Source organism: Silene latifolia, chromosome Y (assembly GCF_048544455.1).
Source record: "Silene latifolia isolate original U9 population chromosome Y, ASM4854445v1, whole genome shotgun sequence".
In the NCBI taxonomy this organism is placed as follows: domain Eukaryota; kingdom Viridiplantae; phylum Streptophyta; class Magnoliopsida; order Caryophyllales; family Caryophyllaceae; genus Silene; species Silene latifolia.
This window is the reverse complement of record NC_133538.1, coordinates 355,800,970-355,824,298: the sequence shown is the minus strand read 5'-3', so window position 1 is coordinate 355,824,298 and position 23,329 is coordinate 355,800,970. Positions and strand designations below refer to the sequence as shown.

Below are 23,329 nucleotides of genomic sequence, written 5' to 3'. Positions count from 1 at the left end.
TGACTGTTTAGACTTGACCTGATAAATTGGCAAACTACTTGAAAATTTTTGAGATATTAGAGCCATAACTGGTGACACTCATGACCAGTTCATTAGGAATTGAGAGTAGTACTCCTTGCATAACATGTTCGTCTCTTTTGCACTTTTATGACATTTAATTTCTTGTCAAATGCACATATTCGGGTTTGTGGTTGGTGTCATATGCAGGGAGGTGCTTGCAAATTTCCCTTTCCTTATATTTTTCACCCATTTAGCTCCACATTAGCCAAAACTTGCCTTTTTGACCCATCAGCTACATTCCAAACTAAGCTTGCATAGTCAAGCTAGTTAATATGTTCTTTTGTGGTATGTTTTCCCGTTGTAGTTTGGCCCATATTTCTGTGTTTTGGAGTTGGTGGAAATTGTGGACAACGCCCACGGGAATTGCGTCCGCGGGATCAACTAGGCATAATCGACTCGAGGTTCTTTCGAATCGAATTAAGACAAATTAGAGTCGCCACCAAGTTTTATGGGAACTTGGAACCGTTCAAGTCAACTTTACACCTTTCATCGAAAAGCATAAAGCCAATCGACTACGAGTGATTAAAGATAAAGACTTGTACTCTATATCACTCGATTTGAATGACTCTCGTAATCCAATGGTATTTAGACGGATCCACAAACCATAGATCTTGAGTAAGGGGTGAGGGTACGTGTTAGGAAGCCTATAAGGACACCTAAGCCCGCCCGTCGATAACGGCCTCTACTAAGTCAAGTATCGGATTTCAAACAAGGTCGTAGCTACTGCGATATATGATATGCAAACATCGTTTTAAAACCCTAACATGTGAAGTTTCTATGTCGATTTAGATGCAACTAAACTAACTTTGTCAAAGTTGTAATTTAGCATGTGGATTGATTGATCTAACAACATACAAAACAAAGCAAACAAGGCTTAAGGGGAATGGGGGAGCCGTTGGGATCTACCCTATTACAACCCAGGCATTTCATGCCGACACAACGAGAATTTAGAGATACAACTCGATCTAAATACAATTGCTATATACGACACCATACACGACACATGGCCATTCGGCCTAGGAAAACGTGCACAAAAGGGTGGCCCACGGTCTACATGACTCACGGCCTTGGGTCACTCCTCATAATGTGTGCTTTCGCTTAATCTTGTCGAATTAGACATTGGGTCACACACCAAAGCATGCATTAGCATAAATCGGGCCATGTTGCTTTAAGCAACATGCGATTTACTACACTCTTACATGAATTGGAGCACAACTATCTAACCAAATAAGACTAAGGTTTTTGTAAATCATTTGACTCGACCAAATAGAAAACTAATTACAAACGAATTACAAGAAACGACTCGATAAACAAAAGGTAATTACAAAATACGAAACAACGATGAATAAATGATATAAAGATGAAGCAAGAATAACAAAAGGCACGGCCAAGCACACGGCCCCAGACACGGCCACCCTAGTTCCTAGGTTAGGTTCATTAGGTTAGATAGATTTGCAAAGCGATATGGAAAATACATTAGAAATCGATGACAAAAGAGGTCAGAAGGCTTCGCCTAAAACCGAGTGTTCTACACGGCCTAAGGGGTCAAATTAGGTCAAGTTTACTAATTAAATAAACTCGTCGAGTGTTAATAAGAAGGTGCTAAGCACGCACTCTTATACTAGCGAGAAATCATATGAAAGGAGAGATGCATTCAATTAGGTTATAGAATTGTTAGTCGATTTTAATGCTTGTGTCGAAGCCACCTAACGTGTCTAATTAGGTTATTAAATTGATCTAATGTCGTCTAAATGAGTCATATGTTAACAATCAGAGGTCGAAATAACATACGAAGGGTCCTAGGGTAGGTCGAACTGAACGAAACAGGCAAGGGGTCAAAAGCGAGGAACAAAGTTAGGATTCGTTTTATTAATGCCCTACCTTGAACACGAGGATATGTAAATGAGACGGGGGATACGACCGACCGATGTGGCGGATTTATTTCCCATCTCAAGTCAACGCGGGTGTTCATGGTGGTACTTTAACTCATACTCGGACTAAACTAGTTTCATAGTTAACGATGTCAAACGATAAACAAAACGATAAACAATGTAAAACGAACAATGGAAAAACAAACATAAAAAGAACGAAATAAAAGATAGAAGAGGAAGATTTGATGCACCCTCAACCTACATGTATCGTTGACACCGTCTTGGGTCGTAATCGATCGTAGATTTTATCTCGAGAGGCCGTCGTCGACGAAGGAACAAAGCAACAACACGTTTTTTCGCAAATCTGGACAGCAACTTTCAAACTGCAATTTCTCACTCGTTTCACGGTGAAAATTAGATTTAAAAGATGTTTTGAAAACTAGAAAGAGAGTAGAACAAAGATATTAAAACAAACCACGCTCGTTCTGAGTTATTGGGCACGAAAAATGAGCACAAACAGAACTGGACAGACAGGAAAAGCCGCGAAAACAAGGTGTGTGACACTCTGTTTTTCGAGGGGATTCGTGTACTCTCAAGGTCAATTTGGCTCGTGAATCTTTGTCTAAGATGTAGATGGGCGTTATTTGGTTTATTAGGAACAAGAAACCCGAATTTTAATGGAGATTTGAAGGGGAAACGAATTGTATTTCGAGAGAGACACAAACTGTTTCAGTTTGGATGTCTCGGTTTTGTCGAGGGTTTTGAGAGGCAATTAGGGTTTGTTTCTGGAGTTTAATGCTTGTGAGTGACGGTAGTATGTATGGAGAACTTAGAGGAATGAATGTATGGTGGAGAGGAGGTATTTATAGGGAGTTAAAGTAGGGTTTAAGAGAGCAACAAGCAGTCGGGCTCCCTGTTTCGCTGCTGCTGTCCAGCAGCTTTCATGAGCTCGTGTAGGGTTTTTGAGGGATGTTTCTTGGTGGGAAAGGCATAGTAATATGTTTAGGATAGTCAGGTGTGGTTGAGTAGTCATGGGCACGGGTTTGGTAGCCGTTTGGAGCGGGTTTGGAAGTGTTTGATTGGGCTCGGGTATGGAGAACGAAAACAGGGGGGCTGCTTGTTGCGTGTGGTTTGTGAAGGAGTTTGGACGTGGGTTGCATGGGAAAGGGATTGGAATTATAGATTGATATGTGGGCTAGATGGGAGGTGAGATATGGGTCGCATTGGAGTCGAATACGGGGCAGTTTTGGTGTCGGATTTGGGGCTGCAAAACAGAGCAGCGAAGTTGGTGTTGGGCTGTTTGGGACGTGATTTGGGAGGGCTAAGCCAGGGTTTTGTGGTGGGTTTTGGCTGGGATTTGAACATGGGTTGGAGGAGAGGGGATTGGGCCGAAAGTGCGTCGAAAATCGAGCCCAAATCAAGTAGAAAACAAGCTCAAAATCGCATACAAAACCATCGTAAAAATCGAGTTCTTCGAATACGATTTATAAAACGATTTAAATTGATTTTTCAAATCAAGTAACTTAAGAATGATTTTTCAAATCAAAAATATATTTTATTTTCAATAAAATAAATATATGAAAATAAATTCAACTTAAAACAATAAAATGAATTCACTTTAAAAAAACATTTTATTTAAATATCATTTAAATTAATAAAATACTTCGTCGACAACGCTCATTCTACATCGTAAAACGAGCCCAAATAATGACAATGACAAATAAAGAATACATGTGCCCTATCATCATCGGCTGTTTGTCGGGTTCTCTATAAATTTCAATATCGACGGATACGGGTATCTACAGAGCCCCCACTTTGACTGAGGCTTGGACAAGGCGAAAGTCAAAGTATACCCCAGGTCCCTCTCGACCTGAGGATTCTGCGGGTCGTTTATAGTCCATTAGACTTGCGTATATAAGCTCGCCAGCCATAAGAAGAGATCATACCTGAAACTTCGTTGGGGATTAACTCTTACTTCTGCTGCGTCGAATTATCATCGTTGGTCGTCGACCCATAAAATTGCATATATGGTGGGTTGAGCCTTATCCTCGGGCGTCTACGTATCCGTTTCTGACGGAATCAAACCCGCGTCGTAGTTCGGCCACTGCTGACACATGCCCAAAGTTTATCATCTGCTGGCACCTGTCCGAAATTCATCATCTGTTGACACTTGCCCAAATCTTATCATCTGCTGGCAGGTGCCTACATGGGACGGGACTTTCCGATGAGGTTGTCGCCACTTTCATCATTTGCTTTCAGCTGTGGAATTCTTCCATTTCATACTCTGGTATTGAATTGAATTCTTGGTGGATGTCATCCTTTACATCTTGATAATGGTCTCTGAAGCCAACGGCCGAGAGCCCTGATTTGCAATGGCTCTAAAGTCGAAGACTTTAGAGCCCCCAGTTGAAGCATATCCTGCTACATTTGAAACAACAAAAAAAATGTACAAGCAATAATCATCACATAAGCACATTTGGATCATCGATCTTAAAATTGGATCATTTGAAAGATTGGGTCATCGACCCGAAAATGGAATTTGAAAATTTTGAATAATTGGGTCATCGACCCGAATTTTGAATTTTGACATCACTTAGTATGTTGGGCCATCGACCCGAGGTTTGAAGCTAAAGTATTGGAATGTTGGGTCGTCGACCTGAAATTGAATTTGAAAAACTGGGTCATCGACCCGAAATTTGAACCTGTTGAAGATTTTGAATAATTGGGCCATCGCCCAAAATTTTGAATTTGACATCACTTATGATGTTGGGCCATCGACCCTAAATTTGAATTTGAAACGAATCATTTGGGTGTTGGGTCGTCGACCCAAAATTTGATTTTGAACTTTGAGATTTGAACCTTGACTTGAAATGTACCACTACTTGGATCATCTATCCCATAATTCGCAAAAAGTTTTTGAAATTTCGGAATTCTGAAATCTTTGGCATTTTGAAATCGAACCTTGACGGGTGAGTAAGAAATACGACTCAGACACTCTGTATGACCCGTAAATAACGTGGGCGTAGCCCGCTACCGTAAAACAAAAAGGAAAATGAAACTGTAAGTGCGCACAGGTTTTAGTTCAATTATTAACTTGTTGGGGGTAGAAATGTAAATAGGCCATTCTGGCGCCCAAAAAACGGCAAATGGGAATCACAAGGTCGTCGGACGTGGAACGAGGATATCGTATGGCATGGGCGTGCTCCCGGGGGCAGATGGAAATCAAGATCACTTGGCATTGACAAGGTGGATTAAACTCACGGAGCAACAACGTTAGCTTCGCCTAGACACTAAACACAGACTGATTTTATGAGAACAGTTGGACATCACACATCACTCTTGTTGGGAACATTCTGCCACTCTTCTCCTCGACTCCTTTCTTTTCAGCGAGTATTCATCATTTCTTGCCACCGCCTTCTTTCTTTTCAGCGGGCTTTTACTATTTTTCTTCCACGCCTTCTTTCTTTTCAGCGGGTTTTTCATATTTTCTGTTCCCAACACAAACCTACATCTATATGACTCGGCATCTTTGCCTAAATCGTTCAATAAAGCTCATTCTGAGACTTGATACTATTCATCTGAACCTATATCCTTATCCTAGCCTACATCGAGTGCTAAGACCGACTCAAACAAAGGTGGCTTCATTTGGACTTGGTTAAGACCCGTAAGAAACCGACAAGATGACAACCTGGTTGATGAGTGGATTGAATCCCTTATTCCGAAGGACTGCCTACGTATTCGCGTGGAGCGAAATCAAATCCGACGTAGTTCGATCAAGGTGCATTAAATTGGCATTTTGATTGTGTGTACACACTCGAAGTTTGCACCTAAGGTATCATGTCATATCCCATTCTAGCCTGTAAAGTACCGTTAAATCCCGTGTTTGGGGTTAGGTGTAAAAGGCTTGGATCTTTTGGGATGTGGAGCTTGGTAATAACAAGTTTGAATGCTTAAAAATCATTCTGAAGGTTTGTCTTGTGGTGCTAAGGCCAAGGGCTATGGCTGCTGATGTGGTTGGAAATGGGTGTCTCGGGTTTGATGAACCACGAGTGCAAATGGGTTGAAAAATGATGTGGGTTCAAATTTCCATGTCTGGACCCTAAAGGCTGGGTGTAACAACACAAGCGGAATAATTCTCAAAATTCCCGACTATCCCCTTGTAACTGTCTCAGGAAGGACTTAGAGGGTAAAGAGGTTACTACTTAATCTTTTGGGCTTCGCCCATTGAACTTCAACTATGGGTACTTGACTTGACTTCTGGCTTCCGTAACTTCGACATTCAACCAAAAGCGTTCTGCAATGACTTCAACATCTTTTTTTCTTTTTTCCTTTTTCTTTCATCACTTTTCTTTTTTCATTTTTTTCATTTTTTTCATTTTTCCAATTTTTCTCATTTTTTCATTCTTTTTCATCTTTCTTTTTCTCTCTTTGAAAATGATCTTCTATTCATTCTCTTAGTCATAAATGGATACACCTTGAAAACTGGGCTTCGCCAACTAATTTGGGTAAGAACTAACAATTCCTTGTTAGAACGGGTTGATATCTTCTCTCTTCGAGATGGGATGATTTTGTTGGGGAAAGGCTTGTCTTCCGTCATCGATAAGGGAAACAAGGAGCTAGTTAGGGTTGGTCATAGAATCATCTAAAAGCTTGTCATAAGTACTGGTTCTGATGGAGGTTTTCTACCCCGAGACATGGAATAGGTAAAGGAATCAAACACAGGATCCTAGTGTACCTTACATTTTGAAACGGGACATATTTCTACCCCAGGGATGCCTTTGAGTGTGTTGTGCATTTTATCGTACTTTCAGAATGATTGAGGATTGGAAACAAGATATATTTGGAAACGAAACTGCAACTTTTTATTGGAAAGGCAATTGCTTAACAGACTCAAAGGAACGATTCCTAGGACACACCCTAGGTCATCGCGAGACAACCGACTCAACTTCAAGAAAAGAAAGTCCTAGACTCGACTCGACTAAGAAAACAAAACAGATCTCGACTCATAATTTTTCAAATCTGGTCTTGAGCTTTCCCTTGTTCAGCTGTCAGCTTAGATGCTCGGTTCTAGTCCTTGATCCCTTTGATGGTCTGCCTCCATCCCAAGGTAGTCCTCTGAGGATCTACGCCAATGATGAAGGTCGGTGAATCGAAATGTCCTTTATTAACTTCGTTAACGAGAGGAGTACATTCTGGAGCAAGACTCCCGACTTGAATTTCATTCTTCGGGTTTGGCAAGAATTCAAAGCAATCCACAAATATCTTCCCGATAAACACCCCTTTCAAGTGACATGGGCGGATAAGATGGGAATAATCGACATTGTCTTCGACAGAAACAAAGTTGGCGTGATCGCCAAATGGATTGGTGATGTTATTGGGTTTAACAGTTGGGATTGGGAGTGTTCCATTCTCAATCATGTCTTGGATTTCGTGCTTCAGTCGATAGCACCTTTCAGTATCATGGCCTTTCCCTTGATGAAAGGCACAATAGGCATTTGGTTTATACCATTTACCATGTTGATCAACGGGAGGGTCCGGAGTTGGACCAATAGGCTTCAGCTTTCCTTGGGCTGTGAGTCTTTGGAGAGCATATGTATAAGTGCATCCGATATCGGTGAATGCCCTAGGTGTTTGGCGCTGCGACTTCTTCGATTGCCCTTCTAAGAGATTGATGGCTTCATCAATATAGGCCGTTGCTGGGGCCTTGCCCTTAGCCGATGAGGCCCCTTGGTACCCTTTCGGCTTTTCAGCCTTTATCCTTATGACATCATCTTCTACCTTTATCCCGATTCTTATCAATTCTTTGAAAGAGCCAAAATTATGGTATTTCAGAGCATTGCGGTAAATAGGTCGTAGATTCTTTACGAACTTATCTACCATTTCAACTTCGTCAGGCTTCTTGGCTAATTTCACGCTTTCAGTGCACCATCTTGCAAGGAACTCAGTAAAGCCTTATTTTTCTTTCTGTGTCATCACCTCCAATGTTCTTATATTGGTTTGAATCTCGACATTATCAGCATAGTGCTTGCAGAACTCCACCGTAATATCTTCGAAAGTGGGGAAGTTCTTAAGGTCCAGATTGTAGAACCACGCCTTCGGGTGTTCATCCAGAGATTGAGCGAAAATTTCAGAGAGCATATCAGCAGGTACTCCCTTCAGTGCTAAGTACCCCTTATAGGCCTTAACATGGTGGACCGGATCTTCTGTGCCCTTAAACTTTGGGATATCAGTGAGTACCATGTTTGTGGGCAACTTATCTGAAGAATCGGGGCATAGGCCCTAGAATTTTCGTAGTGGATGTTCTTCCCCAGGAGAGTTTCAGACGGTCTTCAATGAATTTGAACCGTTTCTCCAGATCAGTCAGAGGTGGGGTGGAGGAATCTTCACCCAGCTTGGATTCGATCACATCCATTCTGGCCCTCATGAGGTTCATGGCCTCAGTGAGTTTGTTAACAGCGTCTTTCATTGCTTGAAGTCGGGTTTTTGGCGGCCTTTCTACAAGAAAACCCCGACCTGAGTCAATATTCAAATGTAAGAGCCCCTGCACACTTAAGGACACGACACCAACTTGACTCAAACAAAGACTCGACTTATGACCGACTAACCAAAAGGTTCGACTCACGGTTGGATTTAGACCTCGATTCATTTTGGACTTCGACAAAACGACACGGCCCAAACCATCATAACTCGATTTTGAACTGGACTTGGTGTGACTAAACCCGTGATTGGACCAACATAGCCCATAGGTTTAAGTGAAACGCCCTAAATGGCCTAGCTTAGACGTTTCTGTGGACTATCCTAGACCAAATGGTCGACCCACATGACTCGAAGCCCAAGAGGTAAGCTTGGGTGACCCAACAAGGTCATGTTCTAGACTCTCGGGGCAAAAAACGCCTAGCCTAACACGGCCAGGACCCGGACACGACTCGACGCATTTCATGCTTGGTTAAGGTTCGAGAAATATTTTGGATTGAATTTGAAAAAAAACGAATAATCGATTTGAAAATGAGATTTAAAATAGGCAGCATGCCGGCTATAAAAGCTTATTTTGGGCCGAAAAATGTAGTCCTACTTGGGCAGCATTCCGCGTTTTTAAAACCATGCTATTTTGAAAGTAAGTTGTTCAAAAGTTCGGTTTTGAAATCGATACGGAAAATTTGAAAAGACTCGGGAAATTCATTTCGCACATTGTCATTCTCATGTTATAAGGATGTATGCTCCTAGACATCTCTAAGTCTCGGCAAGTCTTCTACAAGAAGGTCTATGCCCTCCATCCTTTTTGGGTCTTATAGAGCAAGGGCCTTTAGGTAGAGTACCTAGAAGAGCATCCCCACCATCAAGAACCACGACGAGGCGGAGCGGAAGCAAGCAATGTGCAAGTTCCTGGCATAGTGGGACGTCACCCCCACGCGTCACAAAGAAGTCTTTGGGACGGCCCGGAAAGTCCTTAAGGGTTTATGCATGAATCGTAGCACTACGAGTAATGTTTTACTTTCCAATACTTTCTTTTCAAGTTTCACCTCGGAGGAAAAGACCCTAGAAACAAAGTGTAACTAGTCCTCTTTTTCCCAGCGGAGTCGCCAAACTGTGGACAACGCCCGCGGGAATCTGCGTCATGGGATCCACACTAGGCATAATCGACTTGAGGTTCTTTCGAATCGAATTAAGACAAATTAGAGTCGCCACCAAGTTTTATGGGAACTTGGAACCGTTCAAGTCAACTTTACACCTTTCATCGAAAAGCATAAAGCCAATCGACTACGAGTGATTAAAGATAAAGACTTGTACCCTATATCACTCGATTTGAATAACTCTCGTAATCCAATGGTATTTAGACGGATCCACAAACCATAGATCTTGAGTAAGGGGTGAGGGTACGTGTTAGGAAGCCCATAAGGACACCTAACCCCGCCCGTCGATAACGGCCTCTACTAAGTTAAGTATCGGATTTCAAACAAGGTCGTAGCTACTGCGATATATGATATGCAAACATCGTTTTAAAACCCTAACATGTGAAGTTTCTATGTCGATTTAGATGCAACTAAACTAACTTTGTCAAAGTTGTAATTTAGCATGTGGATTGATTGATCTAACAACATATAAAACAAAGCAAACAAGGCTTAGGGGGAATGGGGGAGCCGTTGGGATCTACCCTATTACAACCCAGGCATTTCATGCCGACACAACGAGAATTTAGAGATACAACTCGATCTAAATACAATTGCTATATACGACACCATACATGACACATGGCCATTCGGCCTAGGAAAACGTGAACAAAGGGGTGGCCCACGGTCTACATGACTCACGGCCTTGGGTCACTCCTCGTAATGTGTGCTTTCGCTTAATCTTATCGAATTAGACATTGGGTCACACACCAAAGCATGCATTAGCATAAATCGGGCCATGTTGCTTTAAACAACATGCGATTTACTACGCTCTTACATGAATTGGAGCACAACTATCTAACCAAATAAGACTAAGGTTTTTGTAAATCATTTGACTCGACCAAATAGAAAACTAATTACAAACGAATTACAAGAAACGACTCGATAAACAAAAGGTAATTACAAAATACGAAACAACGATGAATAAACGATATAAAGATGAAGCAAGAATAACAAAAGGCACGGCCAAGCACACGGCCCCAGACACGTCCACCCTAGTTCCTAGGTTAGGTTCATTAGGTTAGATAGATTTGCAAAGCGATATGGAAAATACATTAGAAATCGATGACAAAAGAGGTCAGAAGGCTTCGCCTAAAACCGAGTGTTCTACACGGCCTAAGGAGTCAAATTAGGTCAAGTTTGCTAATTAAATTAACTCGTCGAGTGTTAATAAGAAGGTGCTAAGCACACACTCTTATACTAGCGAGAAATCATATGAAAGGAGAGATGCATTCAATTAGGTTATAGAATTATTAGTCGATTTTAATGCTTGTGTTGAAGCCACCTAACGTGACTAATTAGGTTATTAAATTGATCTAATGTCGTCTAAATGAGTCATATGTTAACAATCAGAGATCGAACTAACATGCGAAGGGTCCTAGGGTAGGTCGAACTGAACGAAACAGGCAAGGGGTCAAAAGCGAGGAACGAAGTTAGGATTCGTTTTATTAATGCCCTACCTTGAACACGAGGATATGTAAATGAGACGGGGGATACGACCGACCGATGTGGCGGATTTCTTTCCCATCTCAAGTCAACGCGGGTATTCATGGTGGTACTTTAACTCATACTCGGACTAAACTAGTTTCATAGTTAACGATGTCAAACGATAAACAATGTAAAACGAACAATGGAAAAACAAACATAAAAAGAACGAAATAAAAGAGAGAAGAGGAGGATTTGATGCACCCTCAACCTACATGTATCGTTGACACCATCTTGGGTCGTAATCGATCGTATATTTTATCTCGAGAGGCCGTCGTCGACGAAGGAACAAAGCAACAACACGTTTTTTCGCAAATCTGGACAGCAACTTTCAAACTGCAATTTCTCACTCGTTTCACGGTGAAAATTAGATTTAAAAGATGTTTTGAAAACTAGAAAGAGATTAGAACAAAGATCTTAAAACCAACCACGCTCGTTCTGAGTTATTGGGCACGAAAAACGAGCACAAACAGAACTGGACAGACAGGAAAAGCCGCGAAAACAGAGTGTATGACACTGTTTTTTGAGGGGATTCGTGTACTCTCAAGGTCAATTTGGCTCGTGAATCTTTGTCTAAGATGTAGATGGGTGTTATGTGGTTAATTAGGAATAAGAAACTCGAATATTAATGGAGATTTGAAGGGGAAACGAATTGTATTTCGGGAGAGACACAAACTGTTTCAGTTTGGATGTCTCGGTTTTGTCGAGGGTTTTGAGAGGCAATTAGGGTTTTTTTCTGGAGTTTAATGCTTGTGAGTGTTGTTAGTATGTATGGAGAACTTAGAGGAATGAATGTATGGTGGAGAGGAGGTATTTATAGGGAGTTAAAGTAGGGTTTAAGAGAGCAACAAGCAGTCGGGCTCCCTGTTTCGCTGCTGCTGTCCAGCAGCTTTTATGAGCTCGTGTAGGGTTTTTGAGGGGTGTTTCTTGGTGGGAAAGGCATGGTAATATGTTTAGGATAGTCAGGTGTGGATGGGTAGTCATGGGCATGGGTTTGGTAGCCGTTTGGAGCGGGTTTGGAAGTGTTTGATTGGGCTCGGGTTTGGAGAACGAAAACAGGGGGGCTGCTTGTTGCGTGTGGTTTGTGAAGGAGTTTGGACGTGGGTTGCATGGGAAAGGGCTTAGAATTATAGCTTGATATGTGGGCTAGGTGGAAGGTGAGATATGGGTCGCATTGGAGTCGAATACGGGGCAGTTTTGGTGTCGGATTTGGGGCTGCAAAACAGAGCAGCGAAGTTGGTGTTGGGCTGTTTGGGACGTGATTTGGGAGGGCTAAGCCAGGGTTTTGTGGTGGGTTTTGGCTGGGATTTGAACACGGGTTGGAGGAGAGAGGATTGGGCCGAAAGTGCGTCGAAAGTCGAGCCCAAATCAAGTAGAAAACGAGCTCAAAATCGCATAAAAAACCATCGTAAAAATCGAGTTCTTCGAATACCATTTATAAAACGATTTAAATTGATTTTTCAAATCAAGTAACTTAAGAATGATTTTTCAAATCAAAAATATATTTTATTTTCAACAAAATAAATTTAAGAAAATAAATTCAAATTAAAACAATAAAATGAATTCACTTTAAAAAAAACATTTAATTTAAATATCATTTAAATTAATAAAATACTTCGTCGACAACGCTCATTCTACATCGTAAAACGAGCCCAAATAATGACAATGACAACTAAAGAATACATGTGCCCTATCATCATCGGGTGTTTGTCGGGTTCTCTATAAATTCCAATATCGACGGATACGGGTGTCTACAGAAATTAAGGAGGGGAGTATGAAAAAAAAGAATTGAAAAAGAAAAAAAAAGGAAAGACGTGAAAAAGAAAGAAAGAAAAGAAAAAAAAAGAAAAAAAAAAGAAAAGAAAAGAAAAAGAAAAGCTGGAACGTGAATCATGAAGAAAAAAAAAAGAAGGGAAGTTTGAAAAAAGAGTTGTTTTATTTGAGTTAGTTCTTTCAGACGGTATTAAAAATGGAAAGTTTGTGACCGTCTGACTCCTCCGTTTTATCCCATTATTTTTGAGGAGATTGTGTTTTGAGACTAGTGAGTGTTGTGCCAAAAGAAGGGCACTTGTACTTAGTTTTTCAGTCAGTTGAGATTCAGATGGTCTTTATTATGGTCCTCTAGGAACTAGTTTGACGCTTTTACCTCCACATTACCATAACATGTTTTGCCCTTTCTCACCTGAACCTCACTATTCCCATATTAGTTGTAAGCCCTCGGCTGTGACGGACATTATTGGTTGGAATGTGTGCATTAGTAATTGAATTGTCTTTCATTTTTGTTGCATGCATGCTATGTAGGTCGCAGTTAGGTGAGTGACTGTCTTTTCGTACCTCTTTTACATATATCATTCACCTTTGCTTCATGAGAGAAGAGTGACCACGAGAGAGTCCGATTTTGTTGGTCTTGCAAGGTCGATAGGTTGGCTATATTTCTGAACAGCTTATAATTCGTTTGCGTATTGACTGCTTAGCTTTAACTGTTAGTTTTTGTTGCATTAAATTGGTTCAAGTAGACAAGTTAAGCTAGCTCTGAGTTATCATTTCCGTTCCATTAGTTGCATTTTAAGTTTACTCGAGGACGAGTAAAGGTTCGGTTTGGGGAGATTTGATACGTGCCTAATATATAGTCTTTTTAGCCTATTTCAGCACGTATTTCTATGCATTTTTATATTGTTTTTATGGTATTTTGCCCCGAATTGGCTACTTTGGTTCGTTTTGTCCATTTTGTAGAAATGAACGCGAAAGTAGTGGAATCGTACTCTTTTTCGTCCTTTTTGCATGCATTTAGAGGAGACGGGATCTGTCCAGAGTAAGATACTGCGTTGGGAAGCGTCATGGCACGGATTATGAGGCACTTAGGCGCGGACTTGAGCTGAAATGAAGACGAAGTACTCGATCGAGCAGTTTTACCACTCGATCGAGTGGTTTTTACGTCTCCCATTGGTCGATCGAGTAGAATTCTACTCGATCCTTAGCCTGCAGAAAGACCAGTTACTCGATCGAGCACTTTTCTACTCGATCGAGTAGATTTGCTAAGGTGTTTACTCGATTGAGTGGTGTAACAGCAAATTTTGTATTGCGATAACTGAAATACAAAACAAGGAAACAATTAAATTTTATTAATAAATATCAAAAGTACGTGTACAATCTCTAATGTATCCTCTGATTCTAATATGCCGTAAGAGGTACGTGTACGGGGTACACGTGAGGGGTACGCGTGTAGACAAATTTAATTGCTCTACGCGCGATGTAAATTTGATTTCTTGAGAGGGTCGCGATGACTTGAATCTCTCTTGAAGGTTTGAACTTGTGATTGAATATTCAACGCAGGCGGCACGATTTGATGTGCTTGTTGACTGCTTGCAATGATTTTGACAGAGAGGATTTGTAGGAATTTGTACCTTGTTCTCTCTAGCTCCTTTGCAATTATGAATTTCCAACCCTTTGCATGAATGAGGAGAGCTCTTTTTATAGAGTTTCAAATCTTCTTGTTGGACTTTGGTGGTCACAGGCCCATTTGTGGGTTTATTAGCAACCTTGGCCCAAATTTGATTCTTTCTGGATTTAGTGATCCGAACAACTCCTTTTGTAATCCGAATCGGCCCATATTTCATTTAATCGGGACAAAATAATTAAATTAAGTTAAAATTTAGTATTAACTCAAAATAATTAATCTATTTTATTTATTCGGCACATTAATAAATTTTCCGTGCCTACAAATTGCCCCCTCGGGACCTTGTCACGTGCACCTCCCGGTGTCTTGACGTGGCGAGGTCTCGATACATTTTGCTTTGACTTGGAAGTCGATGACGAGCGCCCTAACTTGTCACGAAGGGCTCCTCCACTTGGCTCGACTTGGAAGTCGGAAATAGATAGTGAACACCCTAACTTGTTGAAAGGATGCAATGTCGCCTGTTATTATCTAACTCGGCGGGTGAAATTTGTATTTGACTTAGAAGTCGCATGATGTACCCGAACTTGTCATAAGGGTATTTTTTTTTTCTGGAATTTTTTTGACGTCACCCTGTCATTCTTTTTAGACTTGGCGGATAACGCATTTCTTTTTGACTTGTCTGACTTGAAAGTCATTAGGTACCCGAACTTATCGTAAGGATGACCAATTTTTTTTAAACGTCTTCGTTAGTATCTAACTTGACGAGTGACCCACAGACGGATCCCTTAATCCAAATTGTGTACACATTAACCATACCATCTAATTCCCAACAGAATTACACTATACAATTTTTAGGAAAGTCCCGTGTCTGCTGAAACTTTCCACTTTAGGTAGAATTTAGGGAACCCAAAACTTATATATATATATATATATATATATATATACTAATATTCCGTCTGTCCGTCCCAACATAAATCAGTGCAAGCCTTTGTTTGTTAAGGTATTTTCTTTCTTCTGCAACCTATTGCGTGCTTTCTTCTTTTTTTTGTCAATATCTTTGTAGCACACATCACCATACTCTTAACTTCTTTGCCTTTCTTTATATATATGACACAGTTCCATTGTTATCGAACATCGTCTTGCATTAAATCCTCCGTGTTCATCTTCATCGTGTGACAAATCCGACTGCTTTCGGTAAGTTTTTATTGCCTTTTCTTCTTCCATGCTCTTGGTCTTGCTGTTTTTTTTAATTTCCTCTCTGAACATGATTTCATTAAAGGTCACTCTTCCATCTGTTTTGAAATACGCACCACATCGTCCCCTGATTTCGTGAAAAACAGAGCGCGTGAACAGCCCCTGTTATCGACCAATTTTACATCATGGAGAATGATCTTTGACCCTAAAGCTTCCCATATTCACAAAATTTGCAGTCCCACGATTCCGAAACATCGAATAACTCGGATTTTCGTTATCGTTTGACCCCCCAATGACCTCAGCAAAGACCGTCTGAAACAATCACCCTTTATTTTGTATGCGTTATGTAGCTTTAGTTTGCCATGTATGTGCATAATTTTACAACATATTGACGATACTTTCGATCGAATTCAATTCCTTAACGCAGATAACTATTTCTTCTGAGTTTTCAACTTTTGCGACGATCCGAACTAAAGAGCCGCTGAGGTATGTGCATCTCGTCCTTCTCGCCTTTCAATTCAGCAACATGTTCTTGTCATCTCACATCCTTACTCCATGATGATTTGTTTTGTTTCCTCTTATTACCCTTGATGGCTGCATGGCTTTTTTATTAATTAATTGTCTTAACTCCACCTTTACTTTCTTCTGTTTCTTTTGCAGGTCATTATTTCGTTGCCATCGAACATCGCTTCGTCTTGATTTCTCGCGTTCAACTGAGACCAATAGTTTTAGCATGGAACCTGTAATCGATTTCTAGCCAAATTACCCAACCTTTGTCGGAAAATTTCGAAACTGATTTGTTGTTTTTGGTATAACAAACTCCAAGTAAGCCATCTTTCTTGTTTACCCAAAACTCTAAACTTGTTCAGTAGTTTAGCAGTAGAATTCAACTTCAGGCTTGAATTTCTGTTCGGATTTCTGAACAGAATTTAGTTACGATTTTTTTTTGAAGCGAATTTTTTTCACCCGGAAACTTTGAACTTCACTGTAGATTCAAAGTTGGTCTGATTTTTTTCGTCCGAGTCGCCGTAGAACAATCGAACCACCCACATCATGTTACAATAACGAGATCAACATTGTAGCTTTTGTATTCTTTCACGGCAATGACGATCTTATTAGCGTTGGAGAGCGGAGATTATGAGCCTTATTGTTGGCTGTCATGGTTCCGTGGAAAGCTCAATTTTTATCTTCTATCTTGATGAAGACAGGAAGCTTTAGTGAAAAAAATTCATAAGGTTGTTTCCTTTTTTGGCAGGGAAAGACAAATTTGATACATAAATGGTTATGGGAATGCCATTCATTCTCATTGAATTTTCATTTTGTCTTTTATAGTCCTAGTTATTGAATGCCATTTACCACGTTTTATTTCATGTTTTGTTAGCTTTGCAGCATTAATTTAGCACTTTGCCATTAGCTTGTGAGTGGTCATCTCGAAGTAACTACGGGTAAAATAACATTCACATCTCCTTTTTTGCTTGTATATACAAACATTATTTGAATAACGGTCTATATTACGCCTTCTTTACTTGTATGTCCGTGCGTCCATGATTTCATGCAGCAGGGATTACATATTCCGTCTTGTCAGCCAATTTCAACTTGTCGATATTTTCATGCGAGGCAGTCTTATTTGTCTATCGTTGAAGGCTTATTACTTGTCAGGGTGAACCCATTTTGGGTCATCGCGACGGGCGAAGACTTATTACCTGTCAGGGTGAACCCATTTTTGGGTCATTGCGACAGGTTGTGTTAGGGTGAACCCATTTGGGTCATCGCGACACAGTTTTGAAGACTTATTGCCTGTTAGGGTGAACCCATTTTTGGGTCATCGCGACAGGTTGTGTCAGGGTGAACCCATTCGGGTCATCGCGACACAGTTTTGAAGACTTTGCCTGTTAGGGTGAACCTATTTTTGGGTCATCGCGACGGGTTGTGTCAGGGTGAACCCATCGGGTCATCGCGACACAGTTTTGAAGACTTATTGCCTGTTAGGGTGAACCCATTTTTGGGTCATCTTGGGTTCCCTTTGGAGTTACCATGCAATGAACCTGCTCGTTGATTGTAAGGAAGTTCCAAGCCTTGATGTGCCAGATTGCTACACCATTTCATTACCCGTATGCGATGTGTCCCCCTCTTTTTTTAAGAGCCATCCAAGGTTAATCGTAAAGCAAAGAGTGTGAAAACCAAGCTCAAGCGGAACTCACCATCAATTAACATGGTCTTGGTCTTTTACAAACTTGGTTGACGATTGACTGTTATTTTAGCCGTACACAGTTTAAGCTCTTGCGGGCCAGGAGCAATTATTTTGCTGTAATTTTTTTGGTTTTTTTTTTTTGGTGTGGCTGCACTTGAACAAAGTGTTTGCTCAAACTTCCTACGTACTCGCAAAGCTACCAATATGACAACTTGCAAGATCAAGTCAACGTAGTTCAAGAGATGGATTTTTTTTTTGAGGTGTGGCTGCACTTGAGCTACATATTCACCCAAGCTGCCTACGTACCTGTGAAGCACAAAATGTATTTCACAAGATCAAGCCGACGTAGTTCATAAAGGAAGGAGTATTTTTTTTTTTTTTTTTTTTTGGAGATTCTATTTTTGTTTGTTTTTTTTTTTTTTTTGTATACAGTTTAACCTCTTGCTTAGGAGCTTGGATTTGCAGTTTACGCTCTTGCTTAGGAGCTTTCACTGTTGGGATTTAAGAATAGTAACGCTTCAAAAACTTCCCATTGATTGGGCCTATCCGAATGCCGTCTTCATCCACGATTTTGTAAGCACCATTTGTATAGACCTCCTGTACCACGTATGGACCATCCCACTTAGAGGTGAACTTGCCAACTGGCTTGTGAGAGGTGATGATTGGTCTTCGTACTGCAAGGACGAGGTCTCCTACTTGGAAAGAACGAGAGCGCACCTTTTTGTTGAATGCGCGTGACAACCTTGCTTGATAACACTGGAGCTTTTGTTGAGCCTCTAATCTCTTTTCATCGAGAGCTTCCAATTCTGCTAATCTTAATTTGTCATTCTCATCATCTGTGAGTCCCTCCTGAATAGCAATGCGTAAGGAAGGGATCTGCAACTCCAAAGGCAACACGGCCTCCACTCCATACACCAACGCGTATGGGGTTGCCTGAGTAGGTGTTTTGTATGTGGTACGATATGCCCACAACGCCTCACCAATTCTTTCATGCCAATCTCACTTTGACTTTGCTACTACTTTTCTCAACAAGTTGCAAAGAGTTTTATTAAAGGCTTCAGCCAAACCATTTGCAGAGGCATTGTACATGGATGACTTGTATTGTTTGAACTTGAATTTTTCTCCCAGACTTGTCATCAGATGGTTGAAAAATTGTTTCCCATTGTCAGTTGTGATACGTTGAGGTACACCATATCTGTAGATGATTTGGGTTCTAATGAAGTCCACAACATTTTCTTTCTTCACTTCCCGTAGTGTGATGGCTTCTGCCCATTTTGAGAAGTAGTCAGTGGCAGCGAGGATATACTCGTGTCCATTTGAGGCCTTTGGAGTAAGAGGTCCCACAACATCGAGTCCCCAAGCTTCAAAGGGCCATGAAGAAACAGTAGGATGCAACGGCTCCGGCGGTTGGTGTATGAAGTTTGCGTAGAACTGACAGGGTTCACATTTTTTCGCAAAGTCCATACAATCTTGCACCATGGTTGGCCAGTAATACCCCATTCTCTTTACACGATCATGAAGTTTAGGCCCAGTTGATGAGCATCACAAATGCCGAATGAGCTTCATGCATTGCTTGATAACCGTCCTTTCTTAGACACCTCAACCATTGGCCTGAGAAAGAACGTCTGTAGAGTGTCCCTTTATAGTGAATGAACTTTGGAGCACGTCGACGTATTTCTACCTTGTGTCTGGGATCATCGGGTAGTTTTTGGTGGTCCAAAAAATCAATGATAGGTTGACGCCAGTCATCTTCATCAACTGTGTAGACGCATATCATGTTGGTTGTATCTACATTTTCCTCTCCTTCAAGCAATGATACTACCCAACGATTGTAGACTGGGACTTGCATAGACTCTTCTGCCCCCAGTGCCAAAGTTGCTGCAAGATTAGCAAGCGCGTCAGCCAACTTATTGGCACTCCTTGGCACATGACCAACATGGATGTCGTCAAGTTGATTTAGCAGTTGTAATGCCTGTTGATGGTAGGGAATCAAGTCTTCCTTTTTCACTTCATATTCACCAAGGACTTGGTTGACCACCAGCTTTGAGTCTCCATATATGTCCATATCCCTGACACCTATTTCGATCGCCATTTGAAGACCGAGTATGAGAGCTTGGTATTCTGCCATATTATTTGTACACAACTGAGTGAGCGTAAAGGAGTATGGCATGAGATGCTTTTGTGGAGTTACGAATACAATTCCGGCTCCAGCTCCGTCCTTCCTTGCAGCACCGTCAAAGTACATTTGCCATGGAGGTAGGACGTCCACATAGAAAATTTCTTCTCCTGGGAGGTCATCTGAAATTTCCCACTCTGCTGGCACTGGATGATCAGCAAAGAAGTCGGCGATAGCTTGACCTTTGACAGCCTTTTGAGGCACGAACACCAAGTCATCTTGCTTAAGTAACATTGCCCATTTCGCAAGTCTTCCGGAAAGACTGGTCTTGAGAGTATGTACTTGATTGGATCGACTTTTTGAGACCACATGTATGGTATGCGCCTGCATGTAGTGCCTCAACTTCTGGATGGCGAACACCAAAGCAAGACATATCTTCTCTATGGGCAAGTAATTCAACTCAGCTCCAACCAAGGTACGACTCAAGTAATAGAGTGCTTTCTCCTTACGGTCTTCAATTTCTTGAGCACACATTGCCCCCAGTGAGCGTTCTTGTGCTGCGATGTAAAGGACAAGTGACTTTCCTGGAATTGGTGCCCCAAAGACTGTGCACTTTGGCCAAGTACTTCTTGATGCTATCAAAAGCATTTTTGCATTTTTCATCCCATTGGAATGGAGCATCCTTTTTCATGAGATGGCTGAATGGTTGGCAACGTCCTGCTAGGTTAGATATGAACCTTCGAATGTATGCCAAACGTCCTTGCAATCCGCGCAACTCTTTTAACGTCTTTGGTTCCGGCATTTCATTGATGGCTTTAATTTTTGTTTGGTCAATTTCAATGCCTCTATGCCTAACCACAAACCTCAAGAAATTCCCAGATGTGACACCGAACGCACACTTGAGTGGATTCATCTTGAGTTGACATTTTCTAAGTCTTTCAAAGACGGTTCGAAGGTCTTAGATATGGTCTTCTCTTTTCTTTGATTTGACAACCACGTCATCAATATAACACTCTATTATTTTATGCAGCATGTCATCAAAGATCTTTTGCATTGCGCGTTGATGTACGTAGCGCCAAAGATTCTTCAATCCAAACGGCATGACCGTGTAGCATAAGATCCCTTTTGGGGTTCGAAAACCCGTTGCTTCTTGATCTTCGGTGCCATATGTATTTGATTGTAACCAGCAGACAATCCATGAATGAGAGGGCTTCATGACCGGTGGTTGCGTCAATCATCAACTCAGAATCGCAAAGGGAAGTCATCCTTCGGGCACGCATCATTAAGGTCTCTGAAGTCGACACATATGCGCAGATTGTCCATTCTTTTTTAAACCGGGACAATGTTTGCTATCCAGGTAGAATATTTGACTTCTCGAATGAAACCTGCTTCAATGAGTTTATTGACTTCCCTTTCAATTTCAGGTACAAGCTTCGGCCTGAAACGACGTTGAGGTTGCTTTTTGGGACTGGTGCCTTTCTTGATTGCTAGACGATGAACTGCAATTTTTGGGCTAAGTCCAGGCATCTCTTTATAGCTCCAAGCGAAGACATCCTTGTACTCGACCAATAACTTGTAGTACTCCTCTTCTTCTTCTTTAGTCAGCAGAGCACTAATATAAATGGGTCGAGGATCTTCCCTAGTTCCCAAGTTGAGCTCCTTGAGTTCATCCACAGTCGATTGCCCCCCGTCTTCAAGTGTTTCCGGGGCCTCATCGGCCTCAACTTCTTCACTCTCATCAGGTACCTCTTCTACTGTGATGTGATATGACGACGTAGTAACTTCTAAATCTCTTGGCTTCTTTACACCAGAAGGTCGTGAAGATGAAGGAATAGGCTCAGCATTTTTTGACTGGCCTTTGAGAACTAGTACGCGTCTCCTTGCTTTGAGTGGCTCATGCTGGATGATATCCACTACTTGCATACGCTTCATACGAGATGGTATTGCGCTTCTCAAGTCATCGCTTACTCTTACTTCTTCTTCATTTTGTGTTGCAGAAGTTGAGAGAGGATAACCCTTGCCACTATTCTTCTTGGGAGCCCCTAGTCGACTGAAGACTGTTTTTGATGGACCGCCCAAGCGTTCATGTATTGCACCCTTCTTGTTTATGCGCAACGAAGGTGTTGACACTTTGACTTTACTTTCTCCTTGATTGCCAAGCCTGGTAAAGACAGAAATGTGTTTGGTTGAAACACTTGGTCTCCCTAGCCTTGTAAATATAGAAGGACGACACTTCTCTGCAGGTGGACTTATTCGATCGAAGACTGAATATGGATGCATCTTTTCCTCTCCTTCATTTTCTTCGACCTCTTCTCTTTTGTGATGTCTTTGAGAAGACGCAAAGTAGCCCCTTTTCTACGAGCACCAATCTTCACAGGCGCAGGAGACTCATATCCGAGCCTGGCCCTGGTCACCATGAAGCTCCCATCTTGCTTGAACACTTCATGTTGCGCTTTGTTCAGACCGTACGGCTCAACTTCTATAACTTTGCCGAGAGGAGTCGGATTTGTAAAGTCATATCCAGCCTTTGCCAGTAGCTTGTAAGCATTGGAATCAAATATCCCCTTGTTTCCCTCACTTGACGATTGACTGGATGAACAGACAAAACCATTCAGAGGAGGTCTCACAATCTTCGTTTGAGATGAACTTGGTAGAGGTGTAACGACTTTGGCCACCCATTCCTGCTTGAACATCAGACTTGACTTTTTATCCTTAGGCTCTGTCTTTGGTGTTAGACACTCTGCAAAAGGACTCTCCCCATCTTTGCGGCGAGACTTTGGGATGTAGCGTAGTACTGGTGGTGTAGTTTTCTGCGTCGTCTCTTGCTTCTTGGGTGATGCGGCAGGAGTAGCTGTTTTGCTGGCCTTGTCTACATCTTTCTTATCATCATTTTCTTTAGCAGGATTTGCAGCACTATCTTCTTTGATGATGTTCTTTTCCCGCTTACCCCCTTTTCCTGTTGAAGAGATGGTGGTTGGCATGAACTCACTGGAAGTACCATTCTCTTCAAAGAATTTTGCATCAGCGAAGAAAGAGTCGACCTTAGAGAAAGGTTTGGCATCTCCGTCTATCTTTCTTTCACCACCACGATAATATTTCAAGCATTGATGGAGGGTTGAGGCGACAACTCCATTCTCATGCTTCCAAGGTTGTCCCAGCAATAGTTTGAATGATGTCTTGCCATCCATGACATGGAACAATGTGTCGGAAGAAAGATCACCCATGGTAAGGTTCACGCGGATCATGCCAACTGCGCGCTCTCCATTCAAGTTGAAACCATGAATCATTGTTCGACTACTGGAGAGTTCGTCCATCGTGATCCCTAATTCGTTCATGGTTGCTTTTGGC

At 41.5% G+C, this 23,329-nt stretch overlaps 2 protein-coding genes across 2 annotated transcripts in view; both read right to left on the bottom strand.

Annotated features, from left to right (window-relative positions):
• The window catches only part of LOC141631672 (uncharacterized), a 39,616-nt gene extending 18,987 nt beyond the window's left edge, over positions 1 to 20,629 (bottom strand). The window contains exons 1-2 of the mRNA XM_074444311.1: positions 19,547 to 20,629; positions 18,392 to 18,798 (exon numbers count right to left, since the gene is read on the bottom strand). Of these exons, the coding sequence (XP_074300412.1) occupies positions 18,392 to 18,798; positions 19,547 to 20,629 (1,490 nt within the window). The remainder of the gene's footprint in view (positions 1 to 18,391; positions 18,799 to 19,546) is intronic.
• Positions 20,630 to 21,310: 681 nt separating this feature from the next.
• LOC141631671 (uncharacterized) lies at positions 21,311 to 23,295 on the bottom strand. The gene is made up of 2 exons (XM_074444310.1): positions 22,247 to 23,295; positions 21,311 to 22,142 (listed from the first exon to the last, which is right to left on the bottom strand). The coding sequence occupies exons 1-2, from the start codon at positions 23,293 to 23,295 to the stop codon at positions 21,311 to 21,313; spliced, it is 1,881 nt and encodes a 626-aa protein (XP_074300411.1).
• Positions 23,296 to 23,329: the final 34 nt, after the last annotated feature.

Excerpts from the sequence above, each read along its gene's own strand:
- LOC141631671 (XM_074444310.1), bottom strand. The coding sequence starts at position 23,295 with ATGGACGAACTCTCCAGTAGTCGAACAATGATTCATGGTTTCAACTTG. Across the intron at positions 22,143-22,246 it reads AAAAGATGCATCCATATTCA|GCTTGGCAATCAAGGAGAAA; the intron begins GTCTTCGATCGA and ends TGTCTTTACCAG.